General features: G+C 43.7%; 1 protein-coding gene across 3 annotated transcripts in view; it reads left to right on the top strand.

Annotated features, from left to right (window-relative positions):
- Positions 1-22,998, top strand: part of KLHL7 (kelch like family member 7) — a 378,349-nt gene that overhangs the window by 164,412 nt on the left and 190,939 nt on the right. For all 3 annotated transcript variants that reach the window (XM_086941766.1, XM_086941765.1, XM_086941767.1), the window contains exon 6: positions 6,628-6,802. In XM_086941766.1, coding sequence (XP_086797892.1) covers positions 6,628-6,802 — 175 coding nt within the window. The remainder of the gene's footprint in view (positions 1-6,627; positions 6,803-22,998) is intronic.

The raw sequence follows: 22,998 nt of genomic DNA, 5'->3' as shown, positions 1-22,998 counted from the left end.
GCCACCGCCACACCAGCCAAGTCAACTAGCCACGTCACAAACAACCATTTGTCTGTGCCTCCCGCCTCCCGTCACACTTCAAAGCTGCCGCTCCCCGCCCCCGCATCAGACTTCAAAGCAATGTGCTCTTAGGACTTGTGCCCTGCACCGAGGTTAGACCAGCGAACCTGAGCACACAGCAACCAGGCTGCATGCTGCCTGCGGCGCCTTCCAGCAACCCTACCGCTGCCTGCACACAGCTCAGGAAAGTGTTTTACCACAGACAGCCCTTCTCGCTTTAGGACCAATGTAAAGCCACTACGGATGTCACTGAAGAAGACCAGTGAAGAACACCAGTTTATGTCACATAACGCTTGGCAGTAAAGTCTAATTGCGATAACGCCTTTCAATAAGAATTCACACTTTAGCAGTGACACCACTTGTGTTTCAGTGTAAAGCGACTTCCTGGCGTCCTAGCCCCGAGAAAGTCTGTCAAAATAAATAACTAAAATAAGACAATGTGGCCAGGTAGATTTTATTCATACCCAAACACATCAGCGCCACTTTACAGAGTTTGCCAGTGACACACTGCATTGCTTTTCTCATCTTTCTTTCAACAACTTTGTAATGCGGCAGAAGGAAGCAGGAAGCTCTTACGACTATACAGCAGCACGTGGTGGCTTGCGCGCCTTAAAATGTATCCATTGTTTTCGGCTGCCTACTGCAGAGCTTTTTTTTTCCAAAACGATGAATTTTGCTGTCATCGCGCTAGTCAGCTTATTTCTGATTTCGCAATTATTTCACATCTCGCGAAATGATAGAGGGTCTGTTGTAAGTGTGATTAGAGAAATATGGTAATCTTATTTTGTCCTACAGTGGCTGTAGTATTCATATTCAAAAAAAGATTTTCCCATTACTTTATTGGTAGTTATACTCTGTGTGTTTTTAGCACGGTGTCTTGAGTGCCATTAAGCTGATTAATAGTAAAACCGGTCGGTATTACAGTTTGCAACAGTACAGAATCTGTATGTATGCATCTAGCTGGTGCAAATGTGCGCTAGTTAATGGAAAACATTAATAATAGAGGTGAATTTGTGCCAATTCACAGAACAACATGATACACCGTGTAGAATCTGCTATTTAGCCAACTATCTGGCTAAATAATACTGGATTTGAGATATTTCACAGGGAATCCGGATAAATAATGTTGTGTATCTTTGGTATTTAACCCAACACACCACTAATTTTGGATATATACTGTTTCAGGGGACAATGGAACAAATACTATATAACCAGTGCTATTTAACAGAACGGCCGGATGGACATGTGCCCTTTCTCTGATGTTTAAAACGAGTTTATGGGTTTTAAGTATTTAACCCAACACTCCACTAATTTTGGATATATACTGTTTCAGGGGACATTGGAACAAATACTATATAACCAGTGCTATTTAACAAAACGGCCGGATGGGCATGTGCCCTTTCTCTGATGTTTAAAACGAGTTTATGGGTTTTAAAGGCCTTCTCTCCCTGGACATTTAGCTGCATATAAAGATTTTTTGGACTAACTGGAAGTGCACCTCGTTTGTTTGCTCATGGCTTTTGCTCCAACAACATTTCGTTTACAGCCAAATAAATGTCAATTATCCGTGCACTGAAGTGGAAAAATTATGCAAATTATGATCACCCAAGTAGAAAAATACAGCCACAACCAACACAAACGCACACCAAACATTTAAACAGCAGTACACAACAGTGCACACAGCAACATGCACATATGGTAGATAGTATTGGCCAAAACACCCCATATTCAGTGCCTCATATTGTGGAGTAAGCGTAAGTTTCTAGGTGCTACACGTAATAGACTACTGCTTTCCTCTCAAGCCAGACCTAATGAGGACTAAGGAGGGATCCTGTACTGATGAGCCTAGCAAGGGGAACAATCATTTCCTGCAAATCCACCCTCCAACTCCACCCTCCAACTCCACCCTCCAACTCCATCCTCCAACTCCACCATCCAACTCCAACTACACCCTCCAAATACACCTCCACCCTCCAAATCCACCTCCACCCTCCAACTCCACCCTCCAACTCCACCCTCCAACTCCACCCTCCAACTCCACCCTCCAACTCCACCCTCCATCTCCACCCTCCACCTCCACCCTCCAACTCCAACTCCACCCTCCAACTCCAACTCCACCCTCCAACTCCACCCTCCAACTCCAACTTCACCCTCCAACTCCACCCTCCAACTCCACCCTCCAACTCCACCCTCCAACTCCAACTCCACCCTCCAACTCCACCCTCCAACTCCAACTACACCCTCCAACTACACCCTCCAACTACACCCTCCAACTCCACCTCCACCCTCCATATCCAACTCCACCAACCATCTCCACCCTCCAACTCCACCCTCCAACTCCACCCTCCAACTCCAACTCGACCCTCCAACTCCACCCTGCAACTCCAACTACACCCTCCAACTACACACTCCAACTACACCCTCCAACTCCAAATCCACCCTCCAACTCCACCCTCCAACTCCACCCTCCAACTCCAACTCCACCCTCCACCCTCCAACTTCACCCTCCAACTCCACCCTCCACCCTCCAACTCCACCCTCCAACTCCACCCTCCACCTTCCAACTCCACCCTCCAACTCCACCTTCCAACTCCGCCCTCCAACTCCATTCCCACCCTCCAACTCCATCCCCACCCTCCAAATACAACTACACCCTCCAACTCCACCTCCACCCTCCAAATCCAACTCCACCCTCCAACTCTACCCCGACCCTCCAACTCCAGCTCCACCCTCCAACTCCAACTACACCCTCCAACTCGACCCTCCAAATCCAACTGCACCCTCCAACTCCACCCTCCATCACTCAGGAACACCGCCACATCACTCTGGGACACCACCACATCACTCTGGGACACCACCACATCACTCTGGGACACCACCACATCACTCAGCCCAACCACATCATCACTCAGCACTGTCCTTGCTTGCTACCAACAAGCATTGCCATAGCCAATAGGACTCGCATTAGGAAAATGTAAGCTATTGGCTTTGTGAATAACAATGCTATTAATTTATATATTTTCAAAGCCAACACATATGTGTCATTTACAATACCAATAGCTCACACTTTCCTAATGCGAGACCTATTGCATTGCAAATTCTCCTGTGCTGATCTACTGTTCTCTTCCACCCAACTCCTTCTTTAACTCCATGTTCTCTTCTCCTGTGCTGATCTGCAGCTCTCCTCCACCCGCTTCCTTATTTAACTCCATGTTCTCTTCTCCTGAGCTGATCTGCTGCTCTCAAACACCCCGCCTCCTTCTTTAACTCTGTTCTTTTCTCCTGTGCTAATCTGCTGTTCTCTACCGCCCGCCTCCTTCTTTAACTCCCTGTTCTCTTCTCCCATCCTAATCTGCTGCTCTCTTCCAGGCTGCCCCCTTATCCAAAAGCCTGTTCTCGTCTCCCGTGCTGATCTGCTGTTCCCTTCCACCCCCTACTTCTCTAACTCCCTGTTCTCTTCTCCTGTGCTGATCTGCTGATCTCTTCACCACGCATCCTTCTTTAACTCCCTGTTCTCTTATAATATGCTTATCTGCTGCTCTCTTCCGCATACATCCTTCTGTAAGCGCACACACACATACATACAACAACGCACGCGCACACACACACACCACACACACACAACCACACACATCTATCGCCCTCACTCTATCTTTCTATCTATCACCCTCACTCTATCTATCTATCACCCTCACTCTATCTATCGCCCTCACTCTATCTTTCTGTCGCCCTCACTCTATCTATCTGTCGCCCTCACTCTATCTATTGCCCTCACTCTATCTATTGCCCTCACTCTATCTATCGCCCTCACTCTATCTATCGCCCTCACTCTATCTATCGCCCTCACTCTATCTATCGCCCTCACTCTATCTATCGCCCTCACACTATCTATCGCCCTCACTTTATCTATCGCCCTCACTCTATAGATCTATCACCCTCACTCTATAGATCTATCGCCCTCACTCTATAGATCTATCGCCCTCACTCTATAGATCTATCGCCCTCACTATATCTATGGACCTCACTCTATCTATCTATCACCCTCACTCTATCTATCTTTCCCCCTCCCTCTAGCTGGCTATCGCCCTCACTCTATCTTTCAACCTCACTCTATCTATCTTTCCCCCGCCCTCTTGCTAGCTATGGCCCTCACTCTATCTATCACAGCATCACTCAGGGGCACCACAGCATCACTCAGGGACACCACAACATCACTATGCGCTACCACAGTATCAATCTGTGCAAACATTCAACAACAACTGGTTCAAATATGTTCTCTAAATGTTTCAAGCTTTATTACAAATGTCACAATTTTTTTTGATATTACCCTTCTGTTCTTATATTTTAGTCACAATAAAATACACTGAACATAATCTTCACAAAAGTTAATTGCAAAAGTGTAAGCTATTGCCATTATAAATTACAATAACTTTAATTTAAGTATTAATTTTTTTTTAAAACATTGTTATTTTTAAAATCAAAACTTCTAAGCCACGTAAATACAAAACATGTTGCATTAAAAATGCTATAGGTGTCACATTGTCAAAAAATAAAAGTATTAGCCTTGTAAATGACAAAACTATTAATTTCACAATTTTCAAAAATAACACATAAATAACAAATTTGACATGTACAAGACAAATAACTCAAACTTTCCTAATGCGAGATCTATTGCATTGCAAATGCTTGTTTAGTACTGTGATGTTTTTTTCATCTATTCAGCCTATGGGCTAATTGCCTGCTTGTACTTGCTTTTTTCTCTGAAAATAAAGGGCTGCGTTGGAACATTATTACAGTGTATGCTCTCTGTTACAGCATTTATATGTGAGATTATTTATTCTTAATGAAAAACCCATGTCATTTTGGCATATTAGCCTATTTGAGGTATAATAGGCTGCATGTTTTAGTTATGAATACATGTATATATGTATGTTTTGGCGGTACTATGTACTTTTTTACCTAAACATACACATATATATGCATTTTTCTATGGACTCCGGTGTCCCACACGTGAGCTGGGATTATTCAATGCTTATGACTTTGATGAGTATACCCCTGGAAGAGAACTACGATTACAGGTAAGTAATTTATCCATTTTTCTTTTTTTTTGTCCTCATATGACCTCCATAGCTTAAGTAACCTCTCGGTCTGATCCACCCCTGCTGCTCACAAATAGGGAGTCCAGTCTCAGCTGATGTTCTCGCAAGTACCAACCTACACAAAACATCATGAGCTGACCAAGTGGTATAATCATTGGACACTATATAGCAGTCGTACCCGACTAATCAGGATCTAAAAGATTCCAAAATATCCCAAGCTTTCTCTGTAGACATTAACCTTCTAATCTAAATCCCTAAAATATCTCACTGAGTTCCACCAGGCTCTCCATGTTGGGGGTACGGCCTGGCTCCATTACTTCCAAATCTCCCTCCTTGCCAAGAGGATCAAATAAAATAAAAATGTATTCTGCATCCCCCAAAGGTCTATCGCTCCTTCGGGCATCAATACAGTGCCAAACAAGATGACAGAAGGACTTACCTCCATCTCTATCCCCAGGACGTCTGACCGAGTCTTACCCACGTTGCCCAGAACTCTTGAATCAGGGGGCAGGAAGAAAACACATGGATATCATCCGCCTTCTGGGCACCACATCTCATACACTTTGCTTCTCCACTGCCCTTTATTTTGAAAAGTTTGAGTGGGGACCAGTATATCCTGTGGAGCGTAAAAAAATGGTTCTCCTTAGTGCAGCAGATTTAATCAACGGGTAAAGCATGTCTAAAGATACTTGCCATACTTTTTTCAGCTCCTCGCTCGGCAAGTACTTCTCCCAGACCAAATACAGGTGTTCCAGCTTTCTATCAGCTGCAGCAAGGAGATGATTATACCACTGTGCTACTTCCTTCCTTATAACTCTTCTTCTAGACAGAAAGAGAGATTGGAGGGTAACATGGTGGCCAGCTAGGAAGCCGGTTGCGAGCTGCGCTCTGCTAACCTCTTCTGACATGGACTCCCGCTGATTCTGAAGAGCTGATGTTGCCGGGTTTTTTCTGCCGGTGTTCGTGCAACTGAAGTCGCCTCTTCGCTGCAGTCACGGTGTGCTGCTGTGGTGTGCACTACCTAAGTGCAGTGCTCCGTGCAACTTGACAGACCTAATCTGGTATCTTGATTTTTTTTTTAGAAGAAACAATATCAGGATTCTCGATCTGAGAGAAGGACTGGAAGTGGAAAATATTGGCTTAAACGTCTTTGGGCTGTGGATGATGGCAGGCATTACTAATTGTTGCCTAGTTTTTCACTCCCTCCTAAGTAGCTTTCTCCTGTTGAAAGCTCGAGAGTGGTTTTTCGTCTTTTATTTAAAATCGGAAAGCACTGCCAGGTCATTCTTGTATCGCTTAATCTGCCAGGTCATTCTTGTATTACTTAATATGAGTGAAAGTTCTTTGGAATGTTTCGTTTTTGGTGCTTTCTTAGGATAAATATTGTTTCAGACTGTAATTTGTTCATACCAGCTGTGGCACATTGCATTTGAACATTGTTGAATTTGTGCTTTTTGTTTAAAATTAGGTTTATGATGCAGCAGTTCGGTGGTTGAAATATGATGAGCCAAACCGACAGTCGTTTATGGTTGACATTCTTGCCAAAGTGAGATTTCCTCTGATATCCAAGAATTTCCTCAGTAAAACGGTGCAGGCTGAACCTCTCATTCAAGACAACCCTGAATGCCTGAAAATGGTGATCAGTAAGTATGGTATTAATAGGTTTTGATATTCTGTGAGCAGAATTTTATCTGTAAGATGAATGTGTGTTGAGTGCAGAAATTCATGCGTTGGTAGCAAAATAATTAAAAATATAACAAAAGTCAGTCCGTCTCTGGCATCCTGTTTAGAGACATCAAAATGTAATTTCGAGGTTGAGCTTCTTACATGTCCTTTCCCTGTGCAAGTTATGAATGTTGTAATATGCACTGATTTTGTTCCACATATATGAAGAAATGTTGGACAACATCTGTCTTTTCAACAACAAAAAATTAAGGTTATACGATCAAGTAATGCTGCAGTAAACTCCTTTCTGAGGAAGGAGAGTTTAAAAGAAATGTTTCTCGTTAGGACAAATAACATCGATCTGTTTGCCTTGTCTTCATGTGTTTGCCATAAACAGACTATTTTGCTGCTGTTTTATTAAATCGGACCGGTTCTTGAGATGGCTTTGTTTTAATGGTTTATTACCATGTAATTCTAAGCAATGGAAAGTGACTGTCAGTCAAAACCTATTAGTTATAAGTATAGTGGAGCAAGCAATTTGCTCACTAGTTCAAATTACCCAGTGTAACTGTACACTAAGTTCTCATGCTGTTTATTAGGAGCTACTTGGGCAGGAGTGGAGGTGCATCTTACTCAGCGTAACTTTTTTAATCTTTATTTTCCCATTATTGATTTTTGTTACAATCTTCACAAAATTGTGAACTCCATAGAGGGCTATGGTTGTGCACTGTCACTTTTTTTATTATAACCCCAGAGCCATTGTATAGATACCTCTCTTCATGTGATGTACTACATGAATGAATTTATTAGTTTGAATTTAAGTATAACTAGAGCCTGCTAAGTATACTTTTTGTAGGGTAGGATAGGATATACATTTATAAAGCGCACAAATGCAACAGCGTCTTGGCGCTAGTGTAAGTGGGGGGAATGTCACGTGGTTAACAGGCTATATTGGTGGGAACAGCAAAGTTTTTAGATCCTTCCTGAAAGATAGATGGTTAGGCTGCAGTCGCATGGCAGGTGGCAGTTTATTCCACAGCTTAGCTGCACAATGGAAAAATGTTCTTCCCTCCATCGCACTCTCCTAATTTTGTCTACCTGCATGAGGCAGGCATTGCTAGACCGTAATGTCCTGGCTGGGATATAAGGTTTAAATAGTCTCTGCATATCCTTGGCCCCTCCCCATAATACACTTTATGGACAGTGCGTATGGCCTTGAACTCCACCCTTTGCTGTACGGGGAGCCAGTCGAGAGCTCTGATTCCCTTCAACATTGAACTGCCTTTTGGAATGTTTAACAGCAGCCTAGCAGCTGCATTTTGCAAGGACTGTAATTTGTTACTCTGGGCTTTGTCAATTCCCAAAAGTAGCGCATTACAGTAGTCCAGTTTAGAAAGCAAAAGACCCACTACCACTTTCTTTTGCAGAGCCTGGCCAATGAAAGGGAAGGTTTTTCTCAGTTTTTTTTATAAGGAAGAAGCAGGAGGAGGGAAGGCTGTTCACATGAGCTGAAAAATTGAGCTGACTGTCAAAAATCACCCCCAGATTTCTGACTTTGGGCATCGGCTTAGGGCATTCCCCTGCACTTGTTGGCCACCACGAGGAGTTCCACAGGGATTGTCCTTGCCCAAATTCCATGACTTCCGTCTTATCTGTTTTGATTTTTAGGTAGCCCTGGTTCCAGGTCACGATCTCCAGGAGGCACCCATGGAACCTGGCGGCGGTATCCTCAGGTTGTTTAGCCAACGAGATGATTAACTTAGAATCGTCTGCATAGGATACCATTACGAAACCGTGCTTCCTGACAAGACTAGCCAAGGGGGGACATATATAATAAAAAGCGTCGGCGAAAGTGCTGATCCATGCGGAACGCCACAAGGGAGACCGAAACCGTCTGATTGCAATCCCTCCCAATGCAGTCTTTGTTCTCTTCCTTCCAGGAATGATGCAAGGAGAGCCAAGGCTGAACCCCCAATGCCAATGTCCTGCAGCCGTTGGACTAGCACTGAATGATTTACGGTGTCGAAAGCTGCCGACAGATCTAACAAGACGAGAATCGCCTTGCCCCCTCTGTCGACAGTCTTCCGGATCTCCTCAGTTGCTACCATGAGACCAGTTTCTGTAGAATGATGAGATCTGAAAACCGTGTTGGGTCGGGTCCAGCAGATTGTTAGTGTCAAGATGCTCTGTTAGGGTCTTGTTCAATGCTTTCTCCAGAACTTTAGCTGCTATGGGAAGGCCCGCTATCGGGCGATAGTTTTTAAGTTCTGAAGGGTCCAAAGTGCATTTCTTCAGAATAGGTCTAATTATCGCTTTCTTCCAAGCAGTGGGGTACTTCCCCGACTCTAGCACCTGATTAATCAGAGGTGTTAGTCGACCTCCGATTTGGCTAGCCCCTAAATGCATGATTGTAGGGGGACAAGGGTCAGTGGGGGAACCTGATTTATCAAAACTAATATGTCAAAAATCTCCTCGTTAGTGGCTGCAGGGAAGCTAACTAGGCTGGAATGGACTGGTTCTGCCTCAGTTTGTAATTCGTTATCCATATCTATACAACTCTTCAAGAGGTCATCATAGATGAGGTGAACTTTATTTTGAAAAAATGTGGCCAGGTTGTTACACATATCTTGGTTCAGCTTGCTGGGGTTTAGATAAAAGTGTAATCGTCTTAAACAATTCTTCGGCAGAATTACCATCTTTCTCAATCTTCTGTGTATAAAACAGCTTTTTTGCCCCGATGATTGCCTCTTTATACTGTATAAGGGCCTGGTTATATATCAGTTTACTGTCCTTATTGTAGCTGTGCCTCCAGAGTCGTTCAGCTCTCCTGCAGCTGACTTTTAAGCCTTTCAGCTCTCTGGTATACCATGGTGCCGAGGGCTTAAGCCTCTTAGCCGTCACCAATTTCTCAGGGGCCACAACATCTGCTGCTGACAGAAGCCACTGTTTAAAAGCTGCTACTGCCCTATCATTGGTCTCACCTGCCCAACTCGGTGGCCGACCCAACGCAGCTTCCAAATCATTTGTTTGGACCTTATTCCAATATCTGATAATTGATTTCACTGCAACAATCTACGTATGACGCCCAGGCAGAGAGGTATTGAACTTGAAATAGACTGCTTTGTGATCTGACCACGGGAGGGCATTCACCCTGGTCACATTGATATCTACATTATTATAGACTATGCCATCCAGTGTGTGGCCCGCCTGATGGGTGGGTTCCATAACCAATTGGTCAAAACCAAAAGCTGCCATGTTATCTAGTAGTCTGCCAGTATCAGTATTATTGGCTAGTTCAAAATGATAGTTGAAATCACCAAGAATTATCATGGAGTCCGAATCAATGCAAGATTCCAGATGTGTCATCAGAGCTTGTGAAAAAGCAGCTCTGGGCCCAGGTGGGCGATAAATAAGAAGTCCCTGGAGCTTCCAGAAATGATGTACTTTTATAGAAAAATGAAACACTTCTGCTGGTAAGTCATTCACAGCTTCAATATACAGTTTTAGATAGTCACAATATACAATTGCTAGACCCCCTCCTTTATTGACCTCTCTGTCCTGGAACATCACAGCATATGTTCAACAAACAATTAGGGAGGGTCTAAGGGCAGGTTTACCGACCGACCAGATATAAGCCCCGGACTCAATGCACAACAACAAAATAATATCTGGGGGTCAGAGAGCAAGTCAGTAAGTCAAGCAAGAAGGACCACTAAACCAAAAGCATGCAAAACAGTATCAGTGAGAAATAATAGTTAGTGAACGGCCAAGTCAAGGCTCAAGAGTATATGGAGAAAAATATTGTTCCCATCAGAAGCCACACTGTACCGCCCTTGTTGTCATCATTTGGGTTCTCCTTACCCAGGAGACACGACGGCCGGTAAGTAGTTACCGTGACCGAGATGTGATGTGAGGGCAGACCAGAAGGGTATGATAGTGGCTAATGAAAAAAAGCAGTGTCTGGTGATTGGAGTGAAAAAGTGAAGGGTAATGATAAAATTAGGTGAGTTGGGTGGAAAAAGAGTTTTATTGATATCCCCCAATCCCTAAGATTAAAAGGCAGGTGTGGGTGCAGGTTTTAAATAATAACCGCACTTATTGGTGGTCGACATGTTTCTGCATTCACAAGAAAGGAGTTTCTAATGCATTCTTCAGGACCTTGGAAATACACTACTGCTTTGTTAATAAAAATGAGATAAATAATGAAAAAATATCACCTGGAAATCCAGGCGTACTCAACCGTATACCATGTATGTAGGTTGAGAGGCTTCACCCCACCTGGCTGCAGCGCAGGTAAAAGGAGCACCGCTCTTTCCGTCAGTACTGCTTGGGGGGGCCCCCCCAAGCAGTACTGAAGACTGCCCGGAGACACCGACGGAAAGAGCGGTGCTCCTTTTACCTGCGCTGCAGCCAGGTGGGGTGAAGCCTCTCAACCTACATACATGGTATACGGTTGAGTACGCCTGGATTTCCAGGTGATATTTTTTCATTATTTATCTCATTTTTATTAACAAAGCAGTAGTGTATTTCCAAGGTCCTGAAGAATGCATTAGAAACTCCTTTCTTGTGAGTGCAGAAACATGTCGACCACCAATAAGTGCGGTTATTATTTAAAACCTGCACCCACACCTGCCTTTTAATCTTAGGGATTGGGGGATATCAATAAAACTCTTTTTCCACCCAACTCACCTAATTTTATCATTACCCTTCACTTTTTCACTCCAATCACCAGACACTGCTTTTTTTCATTAGCCACTATCATACCCTTCTGGTCTGCCCTCACATCACATCTCGGTCACGGTAACTACTTACCGGCCGTCGTGTCTCCTGGGTAAGGAGAACCCAAATGATGACAACAAGGGCGGTACAGTGTGGCTTCTGATGGGAACAATATTTTTCTCCATATACTCTTGAGCCTTGACTTGGCCGTTCACTAACTATTATTTCCCACTGATACTGTTTTGCATGCTTTTGGTTTAGTGGTCCTTCTTGCTTGACTTACTGACTTGCTCTCTGACCCCCAGATATTATTTTGTTGTTGTACATCACAGCATATCCCTGTGGTAATGCAATGTTCCAGTCAGGGCCAGAAGCATGGTCTGTCCAGGTCTCAGTTAAAAAGAGAATGTCAGGCGTGGTATTTTGAATCAGATCTTCGATGTGATATTTGTGTTTCCCTACTGATCGTACATTTATTAACACACACTGAATTTGCTGTGTTATAACTTGCATATGTTTCCCGTGTGTGTCGGGGATTGAAGTGTTAAATGGCGTGACTTTGCCATCACGTCTTTTCCGAGCGGCAGGCAATCCTCCCGCCCACAAATCTCCCTGTTGTACTGATCAGTGACTTGAATATTCCTCTAATGAAGAAAAGTGATAAAGTGCAGCTGTGCTTAGCTGTACCAGGAGCTTGTGAGGCAGTACTTGTGGTTCCACTGCAGACGGATAATTGTTGGGATTACACTTGGAGCGAACATTTTCAGTTCTGAAGGTTGTACACTTTGTGAATGTTGTGCATTTTAATGTGCTGGCATAGGTGTATTGCATTTGCAAAGAGTTGAAATAATCACAAGATGAGAACAGAGGGCTTCTATAGCATGTAGTGCTGAACAATTGCAAAGACCTACAGCTCATTACACGTTGTTCCTGGCCAGTAACTGAAATTCAAGAATGTACATTGGCACCACTTTTTAATTGTTGTGAAAGTCAGATGTTGCATTATTGTTTCAGCTGCTGGTCACCCTTTTATTTTACTTCAAACATAGACTAGCTGCAAAAAGATTCCTCAAGTGAGCTACATTCCCACCATAGGAACAGATATCCATATAAAAAGCTGGCTCTTGGAACCAATGTTGAACAGCAGAAAATCAAGGCCTTTTTGCTCGAATCCCAAAGGAACAATCCTTTACTTTCCTCCCATATGTTCTTCCCACCAAAGTACATGAATGGTCTTAAATAGTTTGTTCTTCAGTTAACATTTCTTATTCGGCACAATGATGTTGAACTTTGTTGTTTAAGGCCCCAAAAGTTGGTCACTCACTTTTATTCTCTTGAACACGACCTACTTCCTAATCATGTTGTCATTTTGTCGTTGACCTCCACTGTGTTGCTGACATCTGCATGGGTAAGAAGGGGGGGATGTGTGTGTTTCTCACCCTGCACGCTTACCTGGATCTATAGCAACTCAGAGGCACACTTGCAGCCTGTACTTTAGTAGGCACGATAGACAGTCATCTCTCCCTTCCATGTGGCCATTGCTCAGTTTGGCCTTGTTCTATAATTTTTTTCCCCTCCTCTGTTCAGTAACCTCTTGTTATTCTTCTCTTTGCCCTAGCATTTCACATTCTAGATTATTTACAGCAGTACGATGTTGTTCACTGTATAATTCTGGGAATTGTGATTCTCCAGTATTGGATCTTCGATAGATTCACATGTTTGAATAATCTCCATCCTTGAGCTGGGGGTCCCACAGTAGACCTAGAGAGCATTGCAATGGTAAACATAGTCTGGAATGCTCTAACATGGAAACATTCTTAATCCATTCACATCATTTCAAACAAACTAAAGTTCAGCCAATCTAAAGCAAAGCTTATAGAAAACCCGTCCAGAGGCCACCATACTTCATGTTTCATTGCACAAATGTGAGAGATAATAAATAGGTGAGTCCGGAATGGGTAGGTGGGAGGTGGGAGTCGCATTTGAATCTACAAAAAGTACCAAGACTGGAGAAATACAGTTAAAGGAAACTAACATTTGTCTTCTCCAATGTTGGATCTGTCATTGATTCACATGCTTGATTCAGAGCAGCAAGCAGTAAATATACAGTAAGCCGTTCATGGTGGGGGGAGGCTAATTAAATGAACATCATTGGCAAAGCCAATAGGTCTTGACTATGCCAGAGCTACTGGCTTTGCCGGTGGGTTTTAGTCATGTTGTACACCAGCATGGCTAAAAGTTAGTGGCGTAGAGGAGAATGGCATTGAGTCGAGTGGAGCAGAGTATCGTGGTGTGGGGTAGAGGATCGTGGTGTAGAGTGGAGTAGAGCAAAGTGGCAAAGAGTGGGGTAGAGTGGAGTACAGTAGGGTGGCCTAGAATGAAGCAGTATAGTGTGTCCCGGAGTAGCATAGAGTAAACTGTCAGAGTGGAGGGGCGTAAGGTGGAATACATATCATAAAGTGTAGTAGAGTAAAGTGGCGTGAAGCGTCGTAGAGCAGCATAGTATTGAGTGGGCGGTCGTAGATTAGAGTAGCCTAGAATGCAGTGGCGTAGAGTAGAGTGGGTAAGTCTCATGTTGGGGAGTAATGTGTTGTAAAGTAGAGTAGGATAGAGTGGAGTGCTGTAGAGTGGAGTGTTGTAAAGTGGCATATAGTGGAGTATGCATGGTGTGGTGGTGCACTACCATTACAGACCAAACATTTTCGATTGAATTATGTTTGTCCATCCAGTTTTACTGATAAAACTATACAGCACACAAACAATGTGTGGAAATGCCATGACACTGTGTATTGATTTGTTTTGAAAGTTTTCAAATATTTGTTTTCACTACACTTCAGAAAAATGCTTCCTTTGTGCTCTCCTAATTCTGATATACTCTGAAATATTTACACAGTTTATTTACAGACATTTAAATGTTTTGGTGTGCTGGAAAAAAACTTTCCTTTCCCACCCCCACTATCAAGCAAGATTGTCACATACATCTTCTCACTTTAAAGCCCATGAAAGAAAGGTAAACACCAAGCTCCCTTTGAAGACAGAGCCTGACATTTGACCTCTGTCTTTGAATGCACATCAAATGTGACAAGATAAGAACAAGATTTACAGGCCTGTTTACAAAAGGTGAGCACTTTAGGAAGACTATGAGGAATGAGGGTAAACCAGCTATGCTCCACAGGAGGGACCAAGACATACTGGGCAACCTAAAACAAACAAAGCCAGCCAATAGAAACCAAGCACATGTGAGTTACAATCCACAAAGCCAATAGTAAGCAATGTACGGAATGCATTCCAGTGAAGCTTTCAGAATGTCCCCAAGAAGTCTTTGCACAACCAGACAGCTGTGCTGTCTGGTAGGCTTCGACCTAAAAAAGAGCTCTCCTCAAAGAAAGAGATATTTTCTAAGATTCCCTATGCCACTGCAACATCCCTTTCCACTGTTAAACCCAGGCAGTACTGATGACTATAAGAGGCACCAGTGATCAGGGCAGTAGATGTGGATACACTTCTTGTAGAATTAGCAGTTACATTTCATTATAAAGGACAGCCAGCTTGTTAGGACAGTACACTGTGGCCATTGACACCCAACAAGTTATACTTTGTTTTGATAGAGCTTGTCCTTTTCTGAGATGTCCTTTTCTGAGAGGACCATAGCTGGAAAAAGCTAATGAGACTTCTTTAACTGCTTTAGCCTCTCTAGAGAGAACCTCCGACATCTTCTCACATTCAGAGTATGAAGTGCTCTTTCTGCTGCATTAGCAGGATTCTTGAAAAAAGTTGTAAGAACTAGTGGTTTATTTAGATGAAAGTCTAGTGGCACTTTTGGGTATAACATGAGGATTTGTTCTTAGGAAGCCTCTGTTGTTGCGAAATTGCAAGTGCTGTTGCTTAATTGTAAATGCTTGAATTTAACCCACTCTTGCAAAAGTTACAGCCAAAAGTAATGAAACTTTCCAAGGGAGCTATTTTAATTTAGCTTTGGGAATGGGTTCAAAGAGATTTCACTTAAGTTGGGAAAATACTGTATTGAGTTGCCATGAAGGTGCCTGACTCCTCAGTGGTGGAAAGGTCATAGTAACTCCTTTAAGGAACTGTTTATGACAAGATTGGCCAAAAGGGATTATTCATCTGCCGTCCTTTTCAAGTGAAAAATCTCTGTGTAACAGATGCATGGATAAGGCTTGAACATAAGTCTAATCAATAAGGCAAGACTTGGTACGAAGCAGAAGAAAATGGACGTTGACCATACTGACTGTACCACATACAAAAGTGCTTTTATTTTGCTCCAAAACTTTCATTAGTAGACATTTTCCTAGCTTTTTATAACATTGGTCTAGTGTAATCAGGAGATCTAAGATGTGGAATTTATTGTATTCAGGAGCTACAAACTGAGTGTGTTTCTTTTTAATTCGGGCGCAATATCTGACCTCCATTGCAAGATGCAATTGTGAGTGGGGGTAGAAGTGGAATTGAATGCTGTTTGTAATGGCGAGGTGTCGCTGTGAACCAACGTTGCCTCAGCCACCTTGGGGCAATCAGTGTTAGGTGGCACGGATCTCCATTCATTTTGCCCAGCAACTTTGATATCAAGAGAAGTAGGGTAAAAGCGTAGGCAAAGGTTTTTGTACATTCTATTGAAAACACATTCCTCCTACGACCACAGCAAAGCATACCTTCTGGGTGTTCTATTGGCAATATCGGTTGTGGTTGGTTGCAAACAGATTCAGATTTGATGTACTCCAGTGCTGAAAGATTCTGTTCAATTAAGTTTGATTTAACACCTACTCGTAGCATTCTTTCAATGTCCTGCACAAAGTATTGGGCCAGGAATCATTCACTCCTGGGATATCTGGCTGTTAACTGAATGCTGTGTTGATTTGCCTAATACATATCTTTTGCACTTGTTGTGACATGGGATGAGATTGCGTTCCTCCTTGTTTGTTTATATAATTTATGTACATCTATAGTTATAGGTAATTGCCATTTTTCTTATTAACAATAGAATATATAGGTCTTTCTTGATAAAGGGCCATAACTCTACCTTTAGTAATTTATATTTTTCTTTGTTAACCTTAACTGCATTTGAATGCTGTCTACAGGCCCCCCTAAAAGTGATTTTGTATTTAGGTGCTACAAAAAGCATGCTTCTAAAATTGCCACAATTGTGTATCGTAGTTTTATTATTCGGACGGATCGGCTTGTGTTTGGGTGGAATTTGTGGATAGAGGTACACAGCTACATGAAGGCTGGAGTCCTTTTTTGTTTGTATGCGGACCGTAAAGAGAAATTGCTTCATAATTTCTTGTATTGTAGTCTGCAAAGTGTTCTTAGCCCCTTGTTAATCCTTGTTCTAGCCCGCACTCCACTGCTGCCTGTCCTTTTGTTCTGCTTTGTTTTTTTTGGCAAGTTTTCTTTTGTATCGTAAACTGTTAATCTATGCCATCACAATGAGATTGCCTTTCGAACTTCAGGAAACATTATTTGCCCCTTACTTTGTCTCATCTTATAAGTACTCTTTGACTTGTACCTCTTTGGCTTTGGCTTCAGCTGCATCTTGCAAGTTAAACTTATCCTCATGTGCTCTGTTTAAATGTTGTTTACTGTATTCTTCCTCTTGTAGTACCTGCTCTGGGAGGTCTGTCTGTTTTATGGAATGGCACTCAGCGGCTACTAGTTGAGTACAGATAACAGTTGGGCCCTTGCTAGACTATCCTGTGGCACTATGCCTATGTAAGGGGTCTGTAAGTAAAAGGGTTCCAACAGAACTGGAAATGAAAGGTCATGCAGAAACACAACTCTGCACAGTAACATATCTGTACCAAATCCACCGTTTCTATAAACTTATAGAATATGCCTTTTTCACTGTTGGGTGGCAGTTAAAGGGTTTGGGCAGTATGATAACCAAAGGAAGTTTACCATAACTATTTTATTTTTGTTCTGCATTAAATTGAAATCCTGCTTCTCTGAGTGTCAGTGACTATATGGACCATAAGTCAGTATTGGCCTAGAGTCGTGCTGCTGCCCCTCCCACACACTAGATGGCGGAAGGTGTTTGTTGATCGTTGCTGTTGTCTCGGCTTTCGTACGCCTGAGCTTCCCGAGGACGCAGGTGTAGACTTCACCGCCCTATGTGCCCCCTGCAAAAGGCTGCCTTGCCGTTTGGTGTGTTGCGGCGGTCAGGCTCCCGATTCTGTTCGTTTTCGGCGTTCTGCTGGTTTGCACGCTATCTGAGTGTGCAATTTTGGCGCAGAGGCAAGTGGAGCAAAGGGTGGAGGCGCTGCATTCTGTATGCCACAGGCTCCCAACATCGTTTGTTCTTGGCATTTTTGGCAGGATAGTCTAATGTGAAATTTTGACACACGCTAGAAACGAGGCATTTGGAGCAAGAAAGGGAAAAAAAAAAGAACAGGAGCACCACACTGCACATTGATCTGCCGAATTTTTGGAAGTGCTTGGTCAGTCAGGCCATTTGAGGATTGGAAAGAACTGGAAAGGACATCTGTATTTGGCACGTTTGCTAAAAGGAGTGGAGGGAGCAAAGCTATTTCGGAGGGGAGCGAGACCTGTGCTGACCTGTGTTGGAGGGGTAGACGCCATCGGTGCCGTGAGGGAAACGGCTGTGTGCCTGGCAGAAGCGGAGCCCCAGGAAGCGGAGCGCCGGGAGACTCACTCCCGTTTAAAACTACATTGCCCAGCAGCCTCAGGGGCGCCCGTGACGCAAGGCTAGCGCACGGAGGCGCTTGAAAAACCGTCGCGCCCTCTCGCCCCGCGAGTCGCGTGCGGGAGGCGCCAGGGAGAAGCCCGGGACAAGGGCGGGCCGTCTGTGGCAGGAAGAGGCAGGGCAGGGCCACGACCCCTGGCAGATCGGATAATGGACACTGAACTGATTCGTCCTGAAGTGAGTGTTTTACTTTCTCATAAACCAGTGGTGATACTGATACTGATTCTGTTAATCGATTAAATGGCCAAATTGCGCTCTGGTAAAACTCCTGTACTAGCTGGGACCATGGATAACTATATGGTCAAAATGGTCACAAAAATTAACTCTGACCGCCGCCAGTCGCTGAGTTGGATTAGTCCCCCCTCTTCCCCTTCGCCTGCAGCCGATCCTGTTGTTGTTGTCCTAGATAATACTGAGGATATGGATATGAACGATGAAGCTCTATCTGTCCCCCCCTCTGTAACGTCTGATCTGGATTTTGCTTCTACATTGGCGGATATTTCTGTCAACAATGATGCATCGCCACCTTCTCCCACTGTTGTTCCACCCATTGTCCGCCGTTCAGCTAGGGCTTGTAGAAGACTGATCAACAAACGTGGGGGGCAACGTAAGACCAAGAACACTGTAAGCTCTCAGCCAGTCCGGGTGGAGGTAACGAATGACAATAGTATGGGGGGAATCAATGAAGCTGTAAACGGTGACCATCTCCAACTACTTGCAGACATGCTGACCTCTAAATTGGAGTTAATGATCAAACCCCTATTGGCAAAAGTAGATATGGTGTCAAAAGAAGTAGCTAGACTAAGTTCACTCTTCTCCCCTTCAGCGCAAGTAGCTGCTGAAAATATCACAAATGCACATCAAAATGCCATTTCTGAGGGTGTTGTAGCGATGGGGGTTGACTATAAATTAGATCAAGTTTCAAAGGAGGTTTCCAGACTCGGGTGTCTTTTGTCTACACATTTGTTAGGGACGAAGACACCCCAGACTGTAGGCTCAGGTGTATCTGCCAGAGCAGCTACAGCAGTGGCTTCTGGATCAAATAGTAGTAGGGGGGCAGTAAGCAGCAAGGGGGCTAAAGGTACACTCACGGGGCCATCTATCATTCCCGTAAGCTCCGCCCAACCTTTGTTAACACCTGATATCATAGCTCCTACCCCACTGAAGCCATTAGTTGCCAATAAGACTGGCGTAAATAACACGGGGGGTCAATGGGGAGGAAAAAACCCGTAGTGAACCTACCTCCTGATTGTGTACCATATATTGTGGTCTTGACAAACGTCCCGACAGTAGACCCAAACTCATTTGAAGCCCGGGAAGAGTTAACCAGTTCTCTAGGAAACAAAGTCCTTGCTTGGCTAAACAAGTATTGTGGGTTTCCCTTGGCTTTCTGCAAAGACATAGTGTCAGTGCGCAGAGCTGAATGGATTGGCACCTCAATAAAATCCTGCAGAGGGGACTGCGTTATTGTAAATTTAAGACACCCGCAGCACGTCGCAACTGTACTATTAAGGGCGGCCTCCTTACCGGTCACCGAGGATAATATAAGTGTACGCCCGTTGGGGTATTTCTATAACCACCTGAGCATGACCCCTACCTCTAACTCTCATGTTGGTCATCATACTCCTACTTATCCCTCAAATAGACAGGCCTTTTTTCCTGGATTACCACAAGTTCCACAACCATCTATGAACATGGACTCATATTGCTATAACCTGTGTAGACCTAATCCTCAAGCGCTGCCAATTGTGCCCTTATTTAATCGGTTTGCACCTCTATCATCTTTAAGTGAAAACGATTGACTGCCTACTATTGAGGGTTCCCAAAGTGCATGTTGCCGAATAACGACTTGGAACATTGCCGGTATTAGGGCCAAGGCCGGGTTAAATGATTGGATTAATTTACTAAAGACCTTTGACATTATTGCACTTCAGGAAACCTGAGACCCTTTGGATAGTTTCTCCTTGGATGGTTACTCACATTTTTCTGTGCCTGCCTCCAGTGGGGGGGCTGGCAGACCAAAGGGGGGCTTGTTAATTTTGTTTAAAACGTCTTTAAAAGGGGTGTTAACACAACACAATTCTGGTTCTCAAAACTGTTTGATTGTTGAACTCAATCCCCCTTCTTTTTCGAATATTTTGTTTATTAATTTTTATAATTCTAGTCCTAATGATGACACTAGGCAGAATTTAGATATTATTGATTCTTTCTTGTCAGTCTACAGATCCAAGGTAAAGGAGTTCGCAGTCATTCTTTTAGGTGACTTTAATATCCATCCCTGCATCCAGACATGTACAGGTTCTTTAGAAGAGGGGCCTCCGTACTCTTCATTAACACACTTTGAGCACTCTACTAGGGGGGAAACCCTTGAGACTTATCTGAATGCTTGGAACTTGTACGAGTCTGGTTGTGGGGAATTAGATAATAGAACTCCCACCTTTAAAGGTCACGGCGACGGTACTGTAATTGATTATATATTTATGTCTTGTCAGATTTTAGAGAGGGTGGTTCACTACGGTGCTATGGACTCAGTATTTAGCGACCATAACCCTGTAGTAGTGGAGGTATTGTCAACTGCCTTTTTAACTCATTGTGGGAATAGAGGTCAGGATGTGGTGCTAAGGGATCAGGGTCGCAGACTCAAGTGGTCTTCTGTTGTTCCTGAGGACGTCCTTCATGCGGTCCTTGACAGTACTGGAAATGACGTTTTAACTTGTCTGGACGCAAGGGCGTCAAATGACCAAGTAATGTCTGCCTTTGGGAACATCTGTAACTCCATTGACACTAGCCTGACAAACAACAAAAAACTGTCAAAGCCAAGAGAGAAAAAGTGGTTTGATCATGCGTGTTCAAGAGCTCACGCCGACTTGCTTAAGGCCCTTAAAGCTGTCCCTAAAGACCGTCCATTAATAACCATATTAAGATCTACGTATAAGAAAGCCATAGAGAATAGAAAGAAGGAGATCAGGGAATTAGCTTGGTCAGAACTGTCTGACCCTGAGATTGTTAAAAATAGTGCTGATTTTTGGAGGGTAGTTAATCAGCCTTTTTTCTCAGATAAGAATCAGGCTTCCCTTGAACTAAACATCTCGGCTGGTGAATGAATTATTCATTTTGAGACGATATACTCGAGCAACCTAGTTGATGATTTGGTAGATAGTCTTTCCTTTTCTCAGGAGATACAGGGTGTTGTTTTTGAGGCCTCGGAAGTTGAAATTGCTATTGATCAGACTTTAAAAAATAAGGCCCCTGGCCCGGATGGAGTCCCAGCTGACTTTTTTAAAACGGACGCAAAGCTTTGGTCGAGGGTGCTGTGTGGTGTCTTTAATGCTATAACTAGAAACAGTATTCCAGCTTCCTGGAAGGAGTCCGTAATTATCCCCGTCTTTAAGAAGGGAAGTAGGGTAGACCCAGCATGTTATCGCCCGATATCCTTAATTGATTCTTCAGTAAAAAATTTGGGCAGGGTCATCCTACTTAGACTTCAGGCTTGGCTCGATGATAGAGGGGTCCTATCCAATCTGCAGTACGGTTTTAGAACTAAACGGGGTACTATGGACCAGTGCCTTAATCTGCAGATGTTAATAGATAAATATACTAGGGCGAAAGATGGGTCGTTATATTTAGGGTTCATGGACCTATCTTCGGCCTTTGACCTCGTGAACCGTACCAAACTGTGGCATATCCTTGCCGATCTGGGTCTTGATCGTGCGCTTGTTAATCTTTTAGCCGATCTCCACTCAGACCTCCAGGCCTCTGTTAGGGTTGACTCAGAGGGGCGACGCACTAGTCGTTTCAAGTCCAAAAGAGGGGTGAGACAGGGGTGCATTTTGGCACCCCTGCTCTTTACAGTCTATATCAACGCCCTCGAATCCGAGCTGAAGACGGCAACGCTGGACACGCCGCGTATAGGGGAGACAATTGTTCCTGTCCTCCTGTACGCGGACGACGCAGTGCTTTTGTCCCGCACAGGCCTGGGTCTTCAGCCGTTATTGGATGCTTTTGGCCGTTTCATGACTTCTTTAGACCTTAAGATAAACGCCAAAAAGTCACAAGTTATGATGGTGGGTAAAGGCTCACGCTGCAAGAAAGCTAAAACTTTCTATTGTAGCAAGGCAGAAATGAATAGAGTATCAACATTCCCGTATCTAGGAGTTACGTTTGAAGATAAAGGGAGCTGGGGCCCTCAAATAAGAAACAGACACAGTGCCCTAGTAAGAACATCTTCTGCCATTTTGAGTTTCAGCAGAAGGTTGGGGGCTAGGCCAGTCCCAGCCCTCATGACTATCTATAACGCCAAGTGTGTGTCTGTTGCAACCTATGGCTGCTCTTTATGGGGATATGGGTCGATAGACTGCCTCCAGGCCTCTGAAAATAAATTTTTTAGATCAGTCTTGTCTGTACCCCAGTCAACACCTTCTTATTCTGTTCACTCTGAATTGGGGGCTGATTTTATAACAGACAAAATTCGAGTGGCCCCCCTAATTATGTGGCTTAAAATCTGGCTTAACAGCGAACTATCTCTAAATCAGGCCATTTTGAGGGATTATAACCACAATAGGTATCCAGGAGTCAGTGTTTTACTCGAGGCTTACTACTATGTGACTTGGGCTGTGCGCATTCAAGTGTTAACCAACATTCAGTGTGCAACTAAGGGCAGGAAATATTCCCATCAGTTGCCGTTCTGTACCACCATGTTTTCATCATTTGGGTACTCCATACCCTGGAGTTAGTACA

The sequence above is a fragment of the Lissotriton vulgaris genome, chromosome 10, assembly GCF_964263255.1.
Source record: "Lissotriton vulgaris chromosome 10, aLisVul1.2, whole genome shotgun sequence".
In the NCBI taxonomy this organism is placed as follows: domain Eukaryota; kingdom Metazoa; phylum Chordata; class Amphibia; order Caudata; family Salamandridae; genus Lissotriton; species Lissotriton vulgaris.
This window is presented reverse-complemented; position numbering and strand designations above follow the sequence as displayed.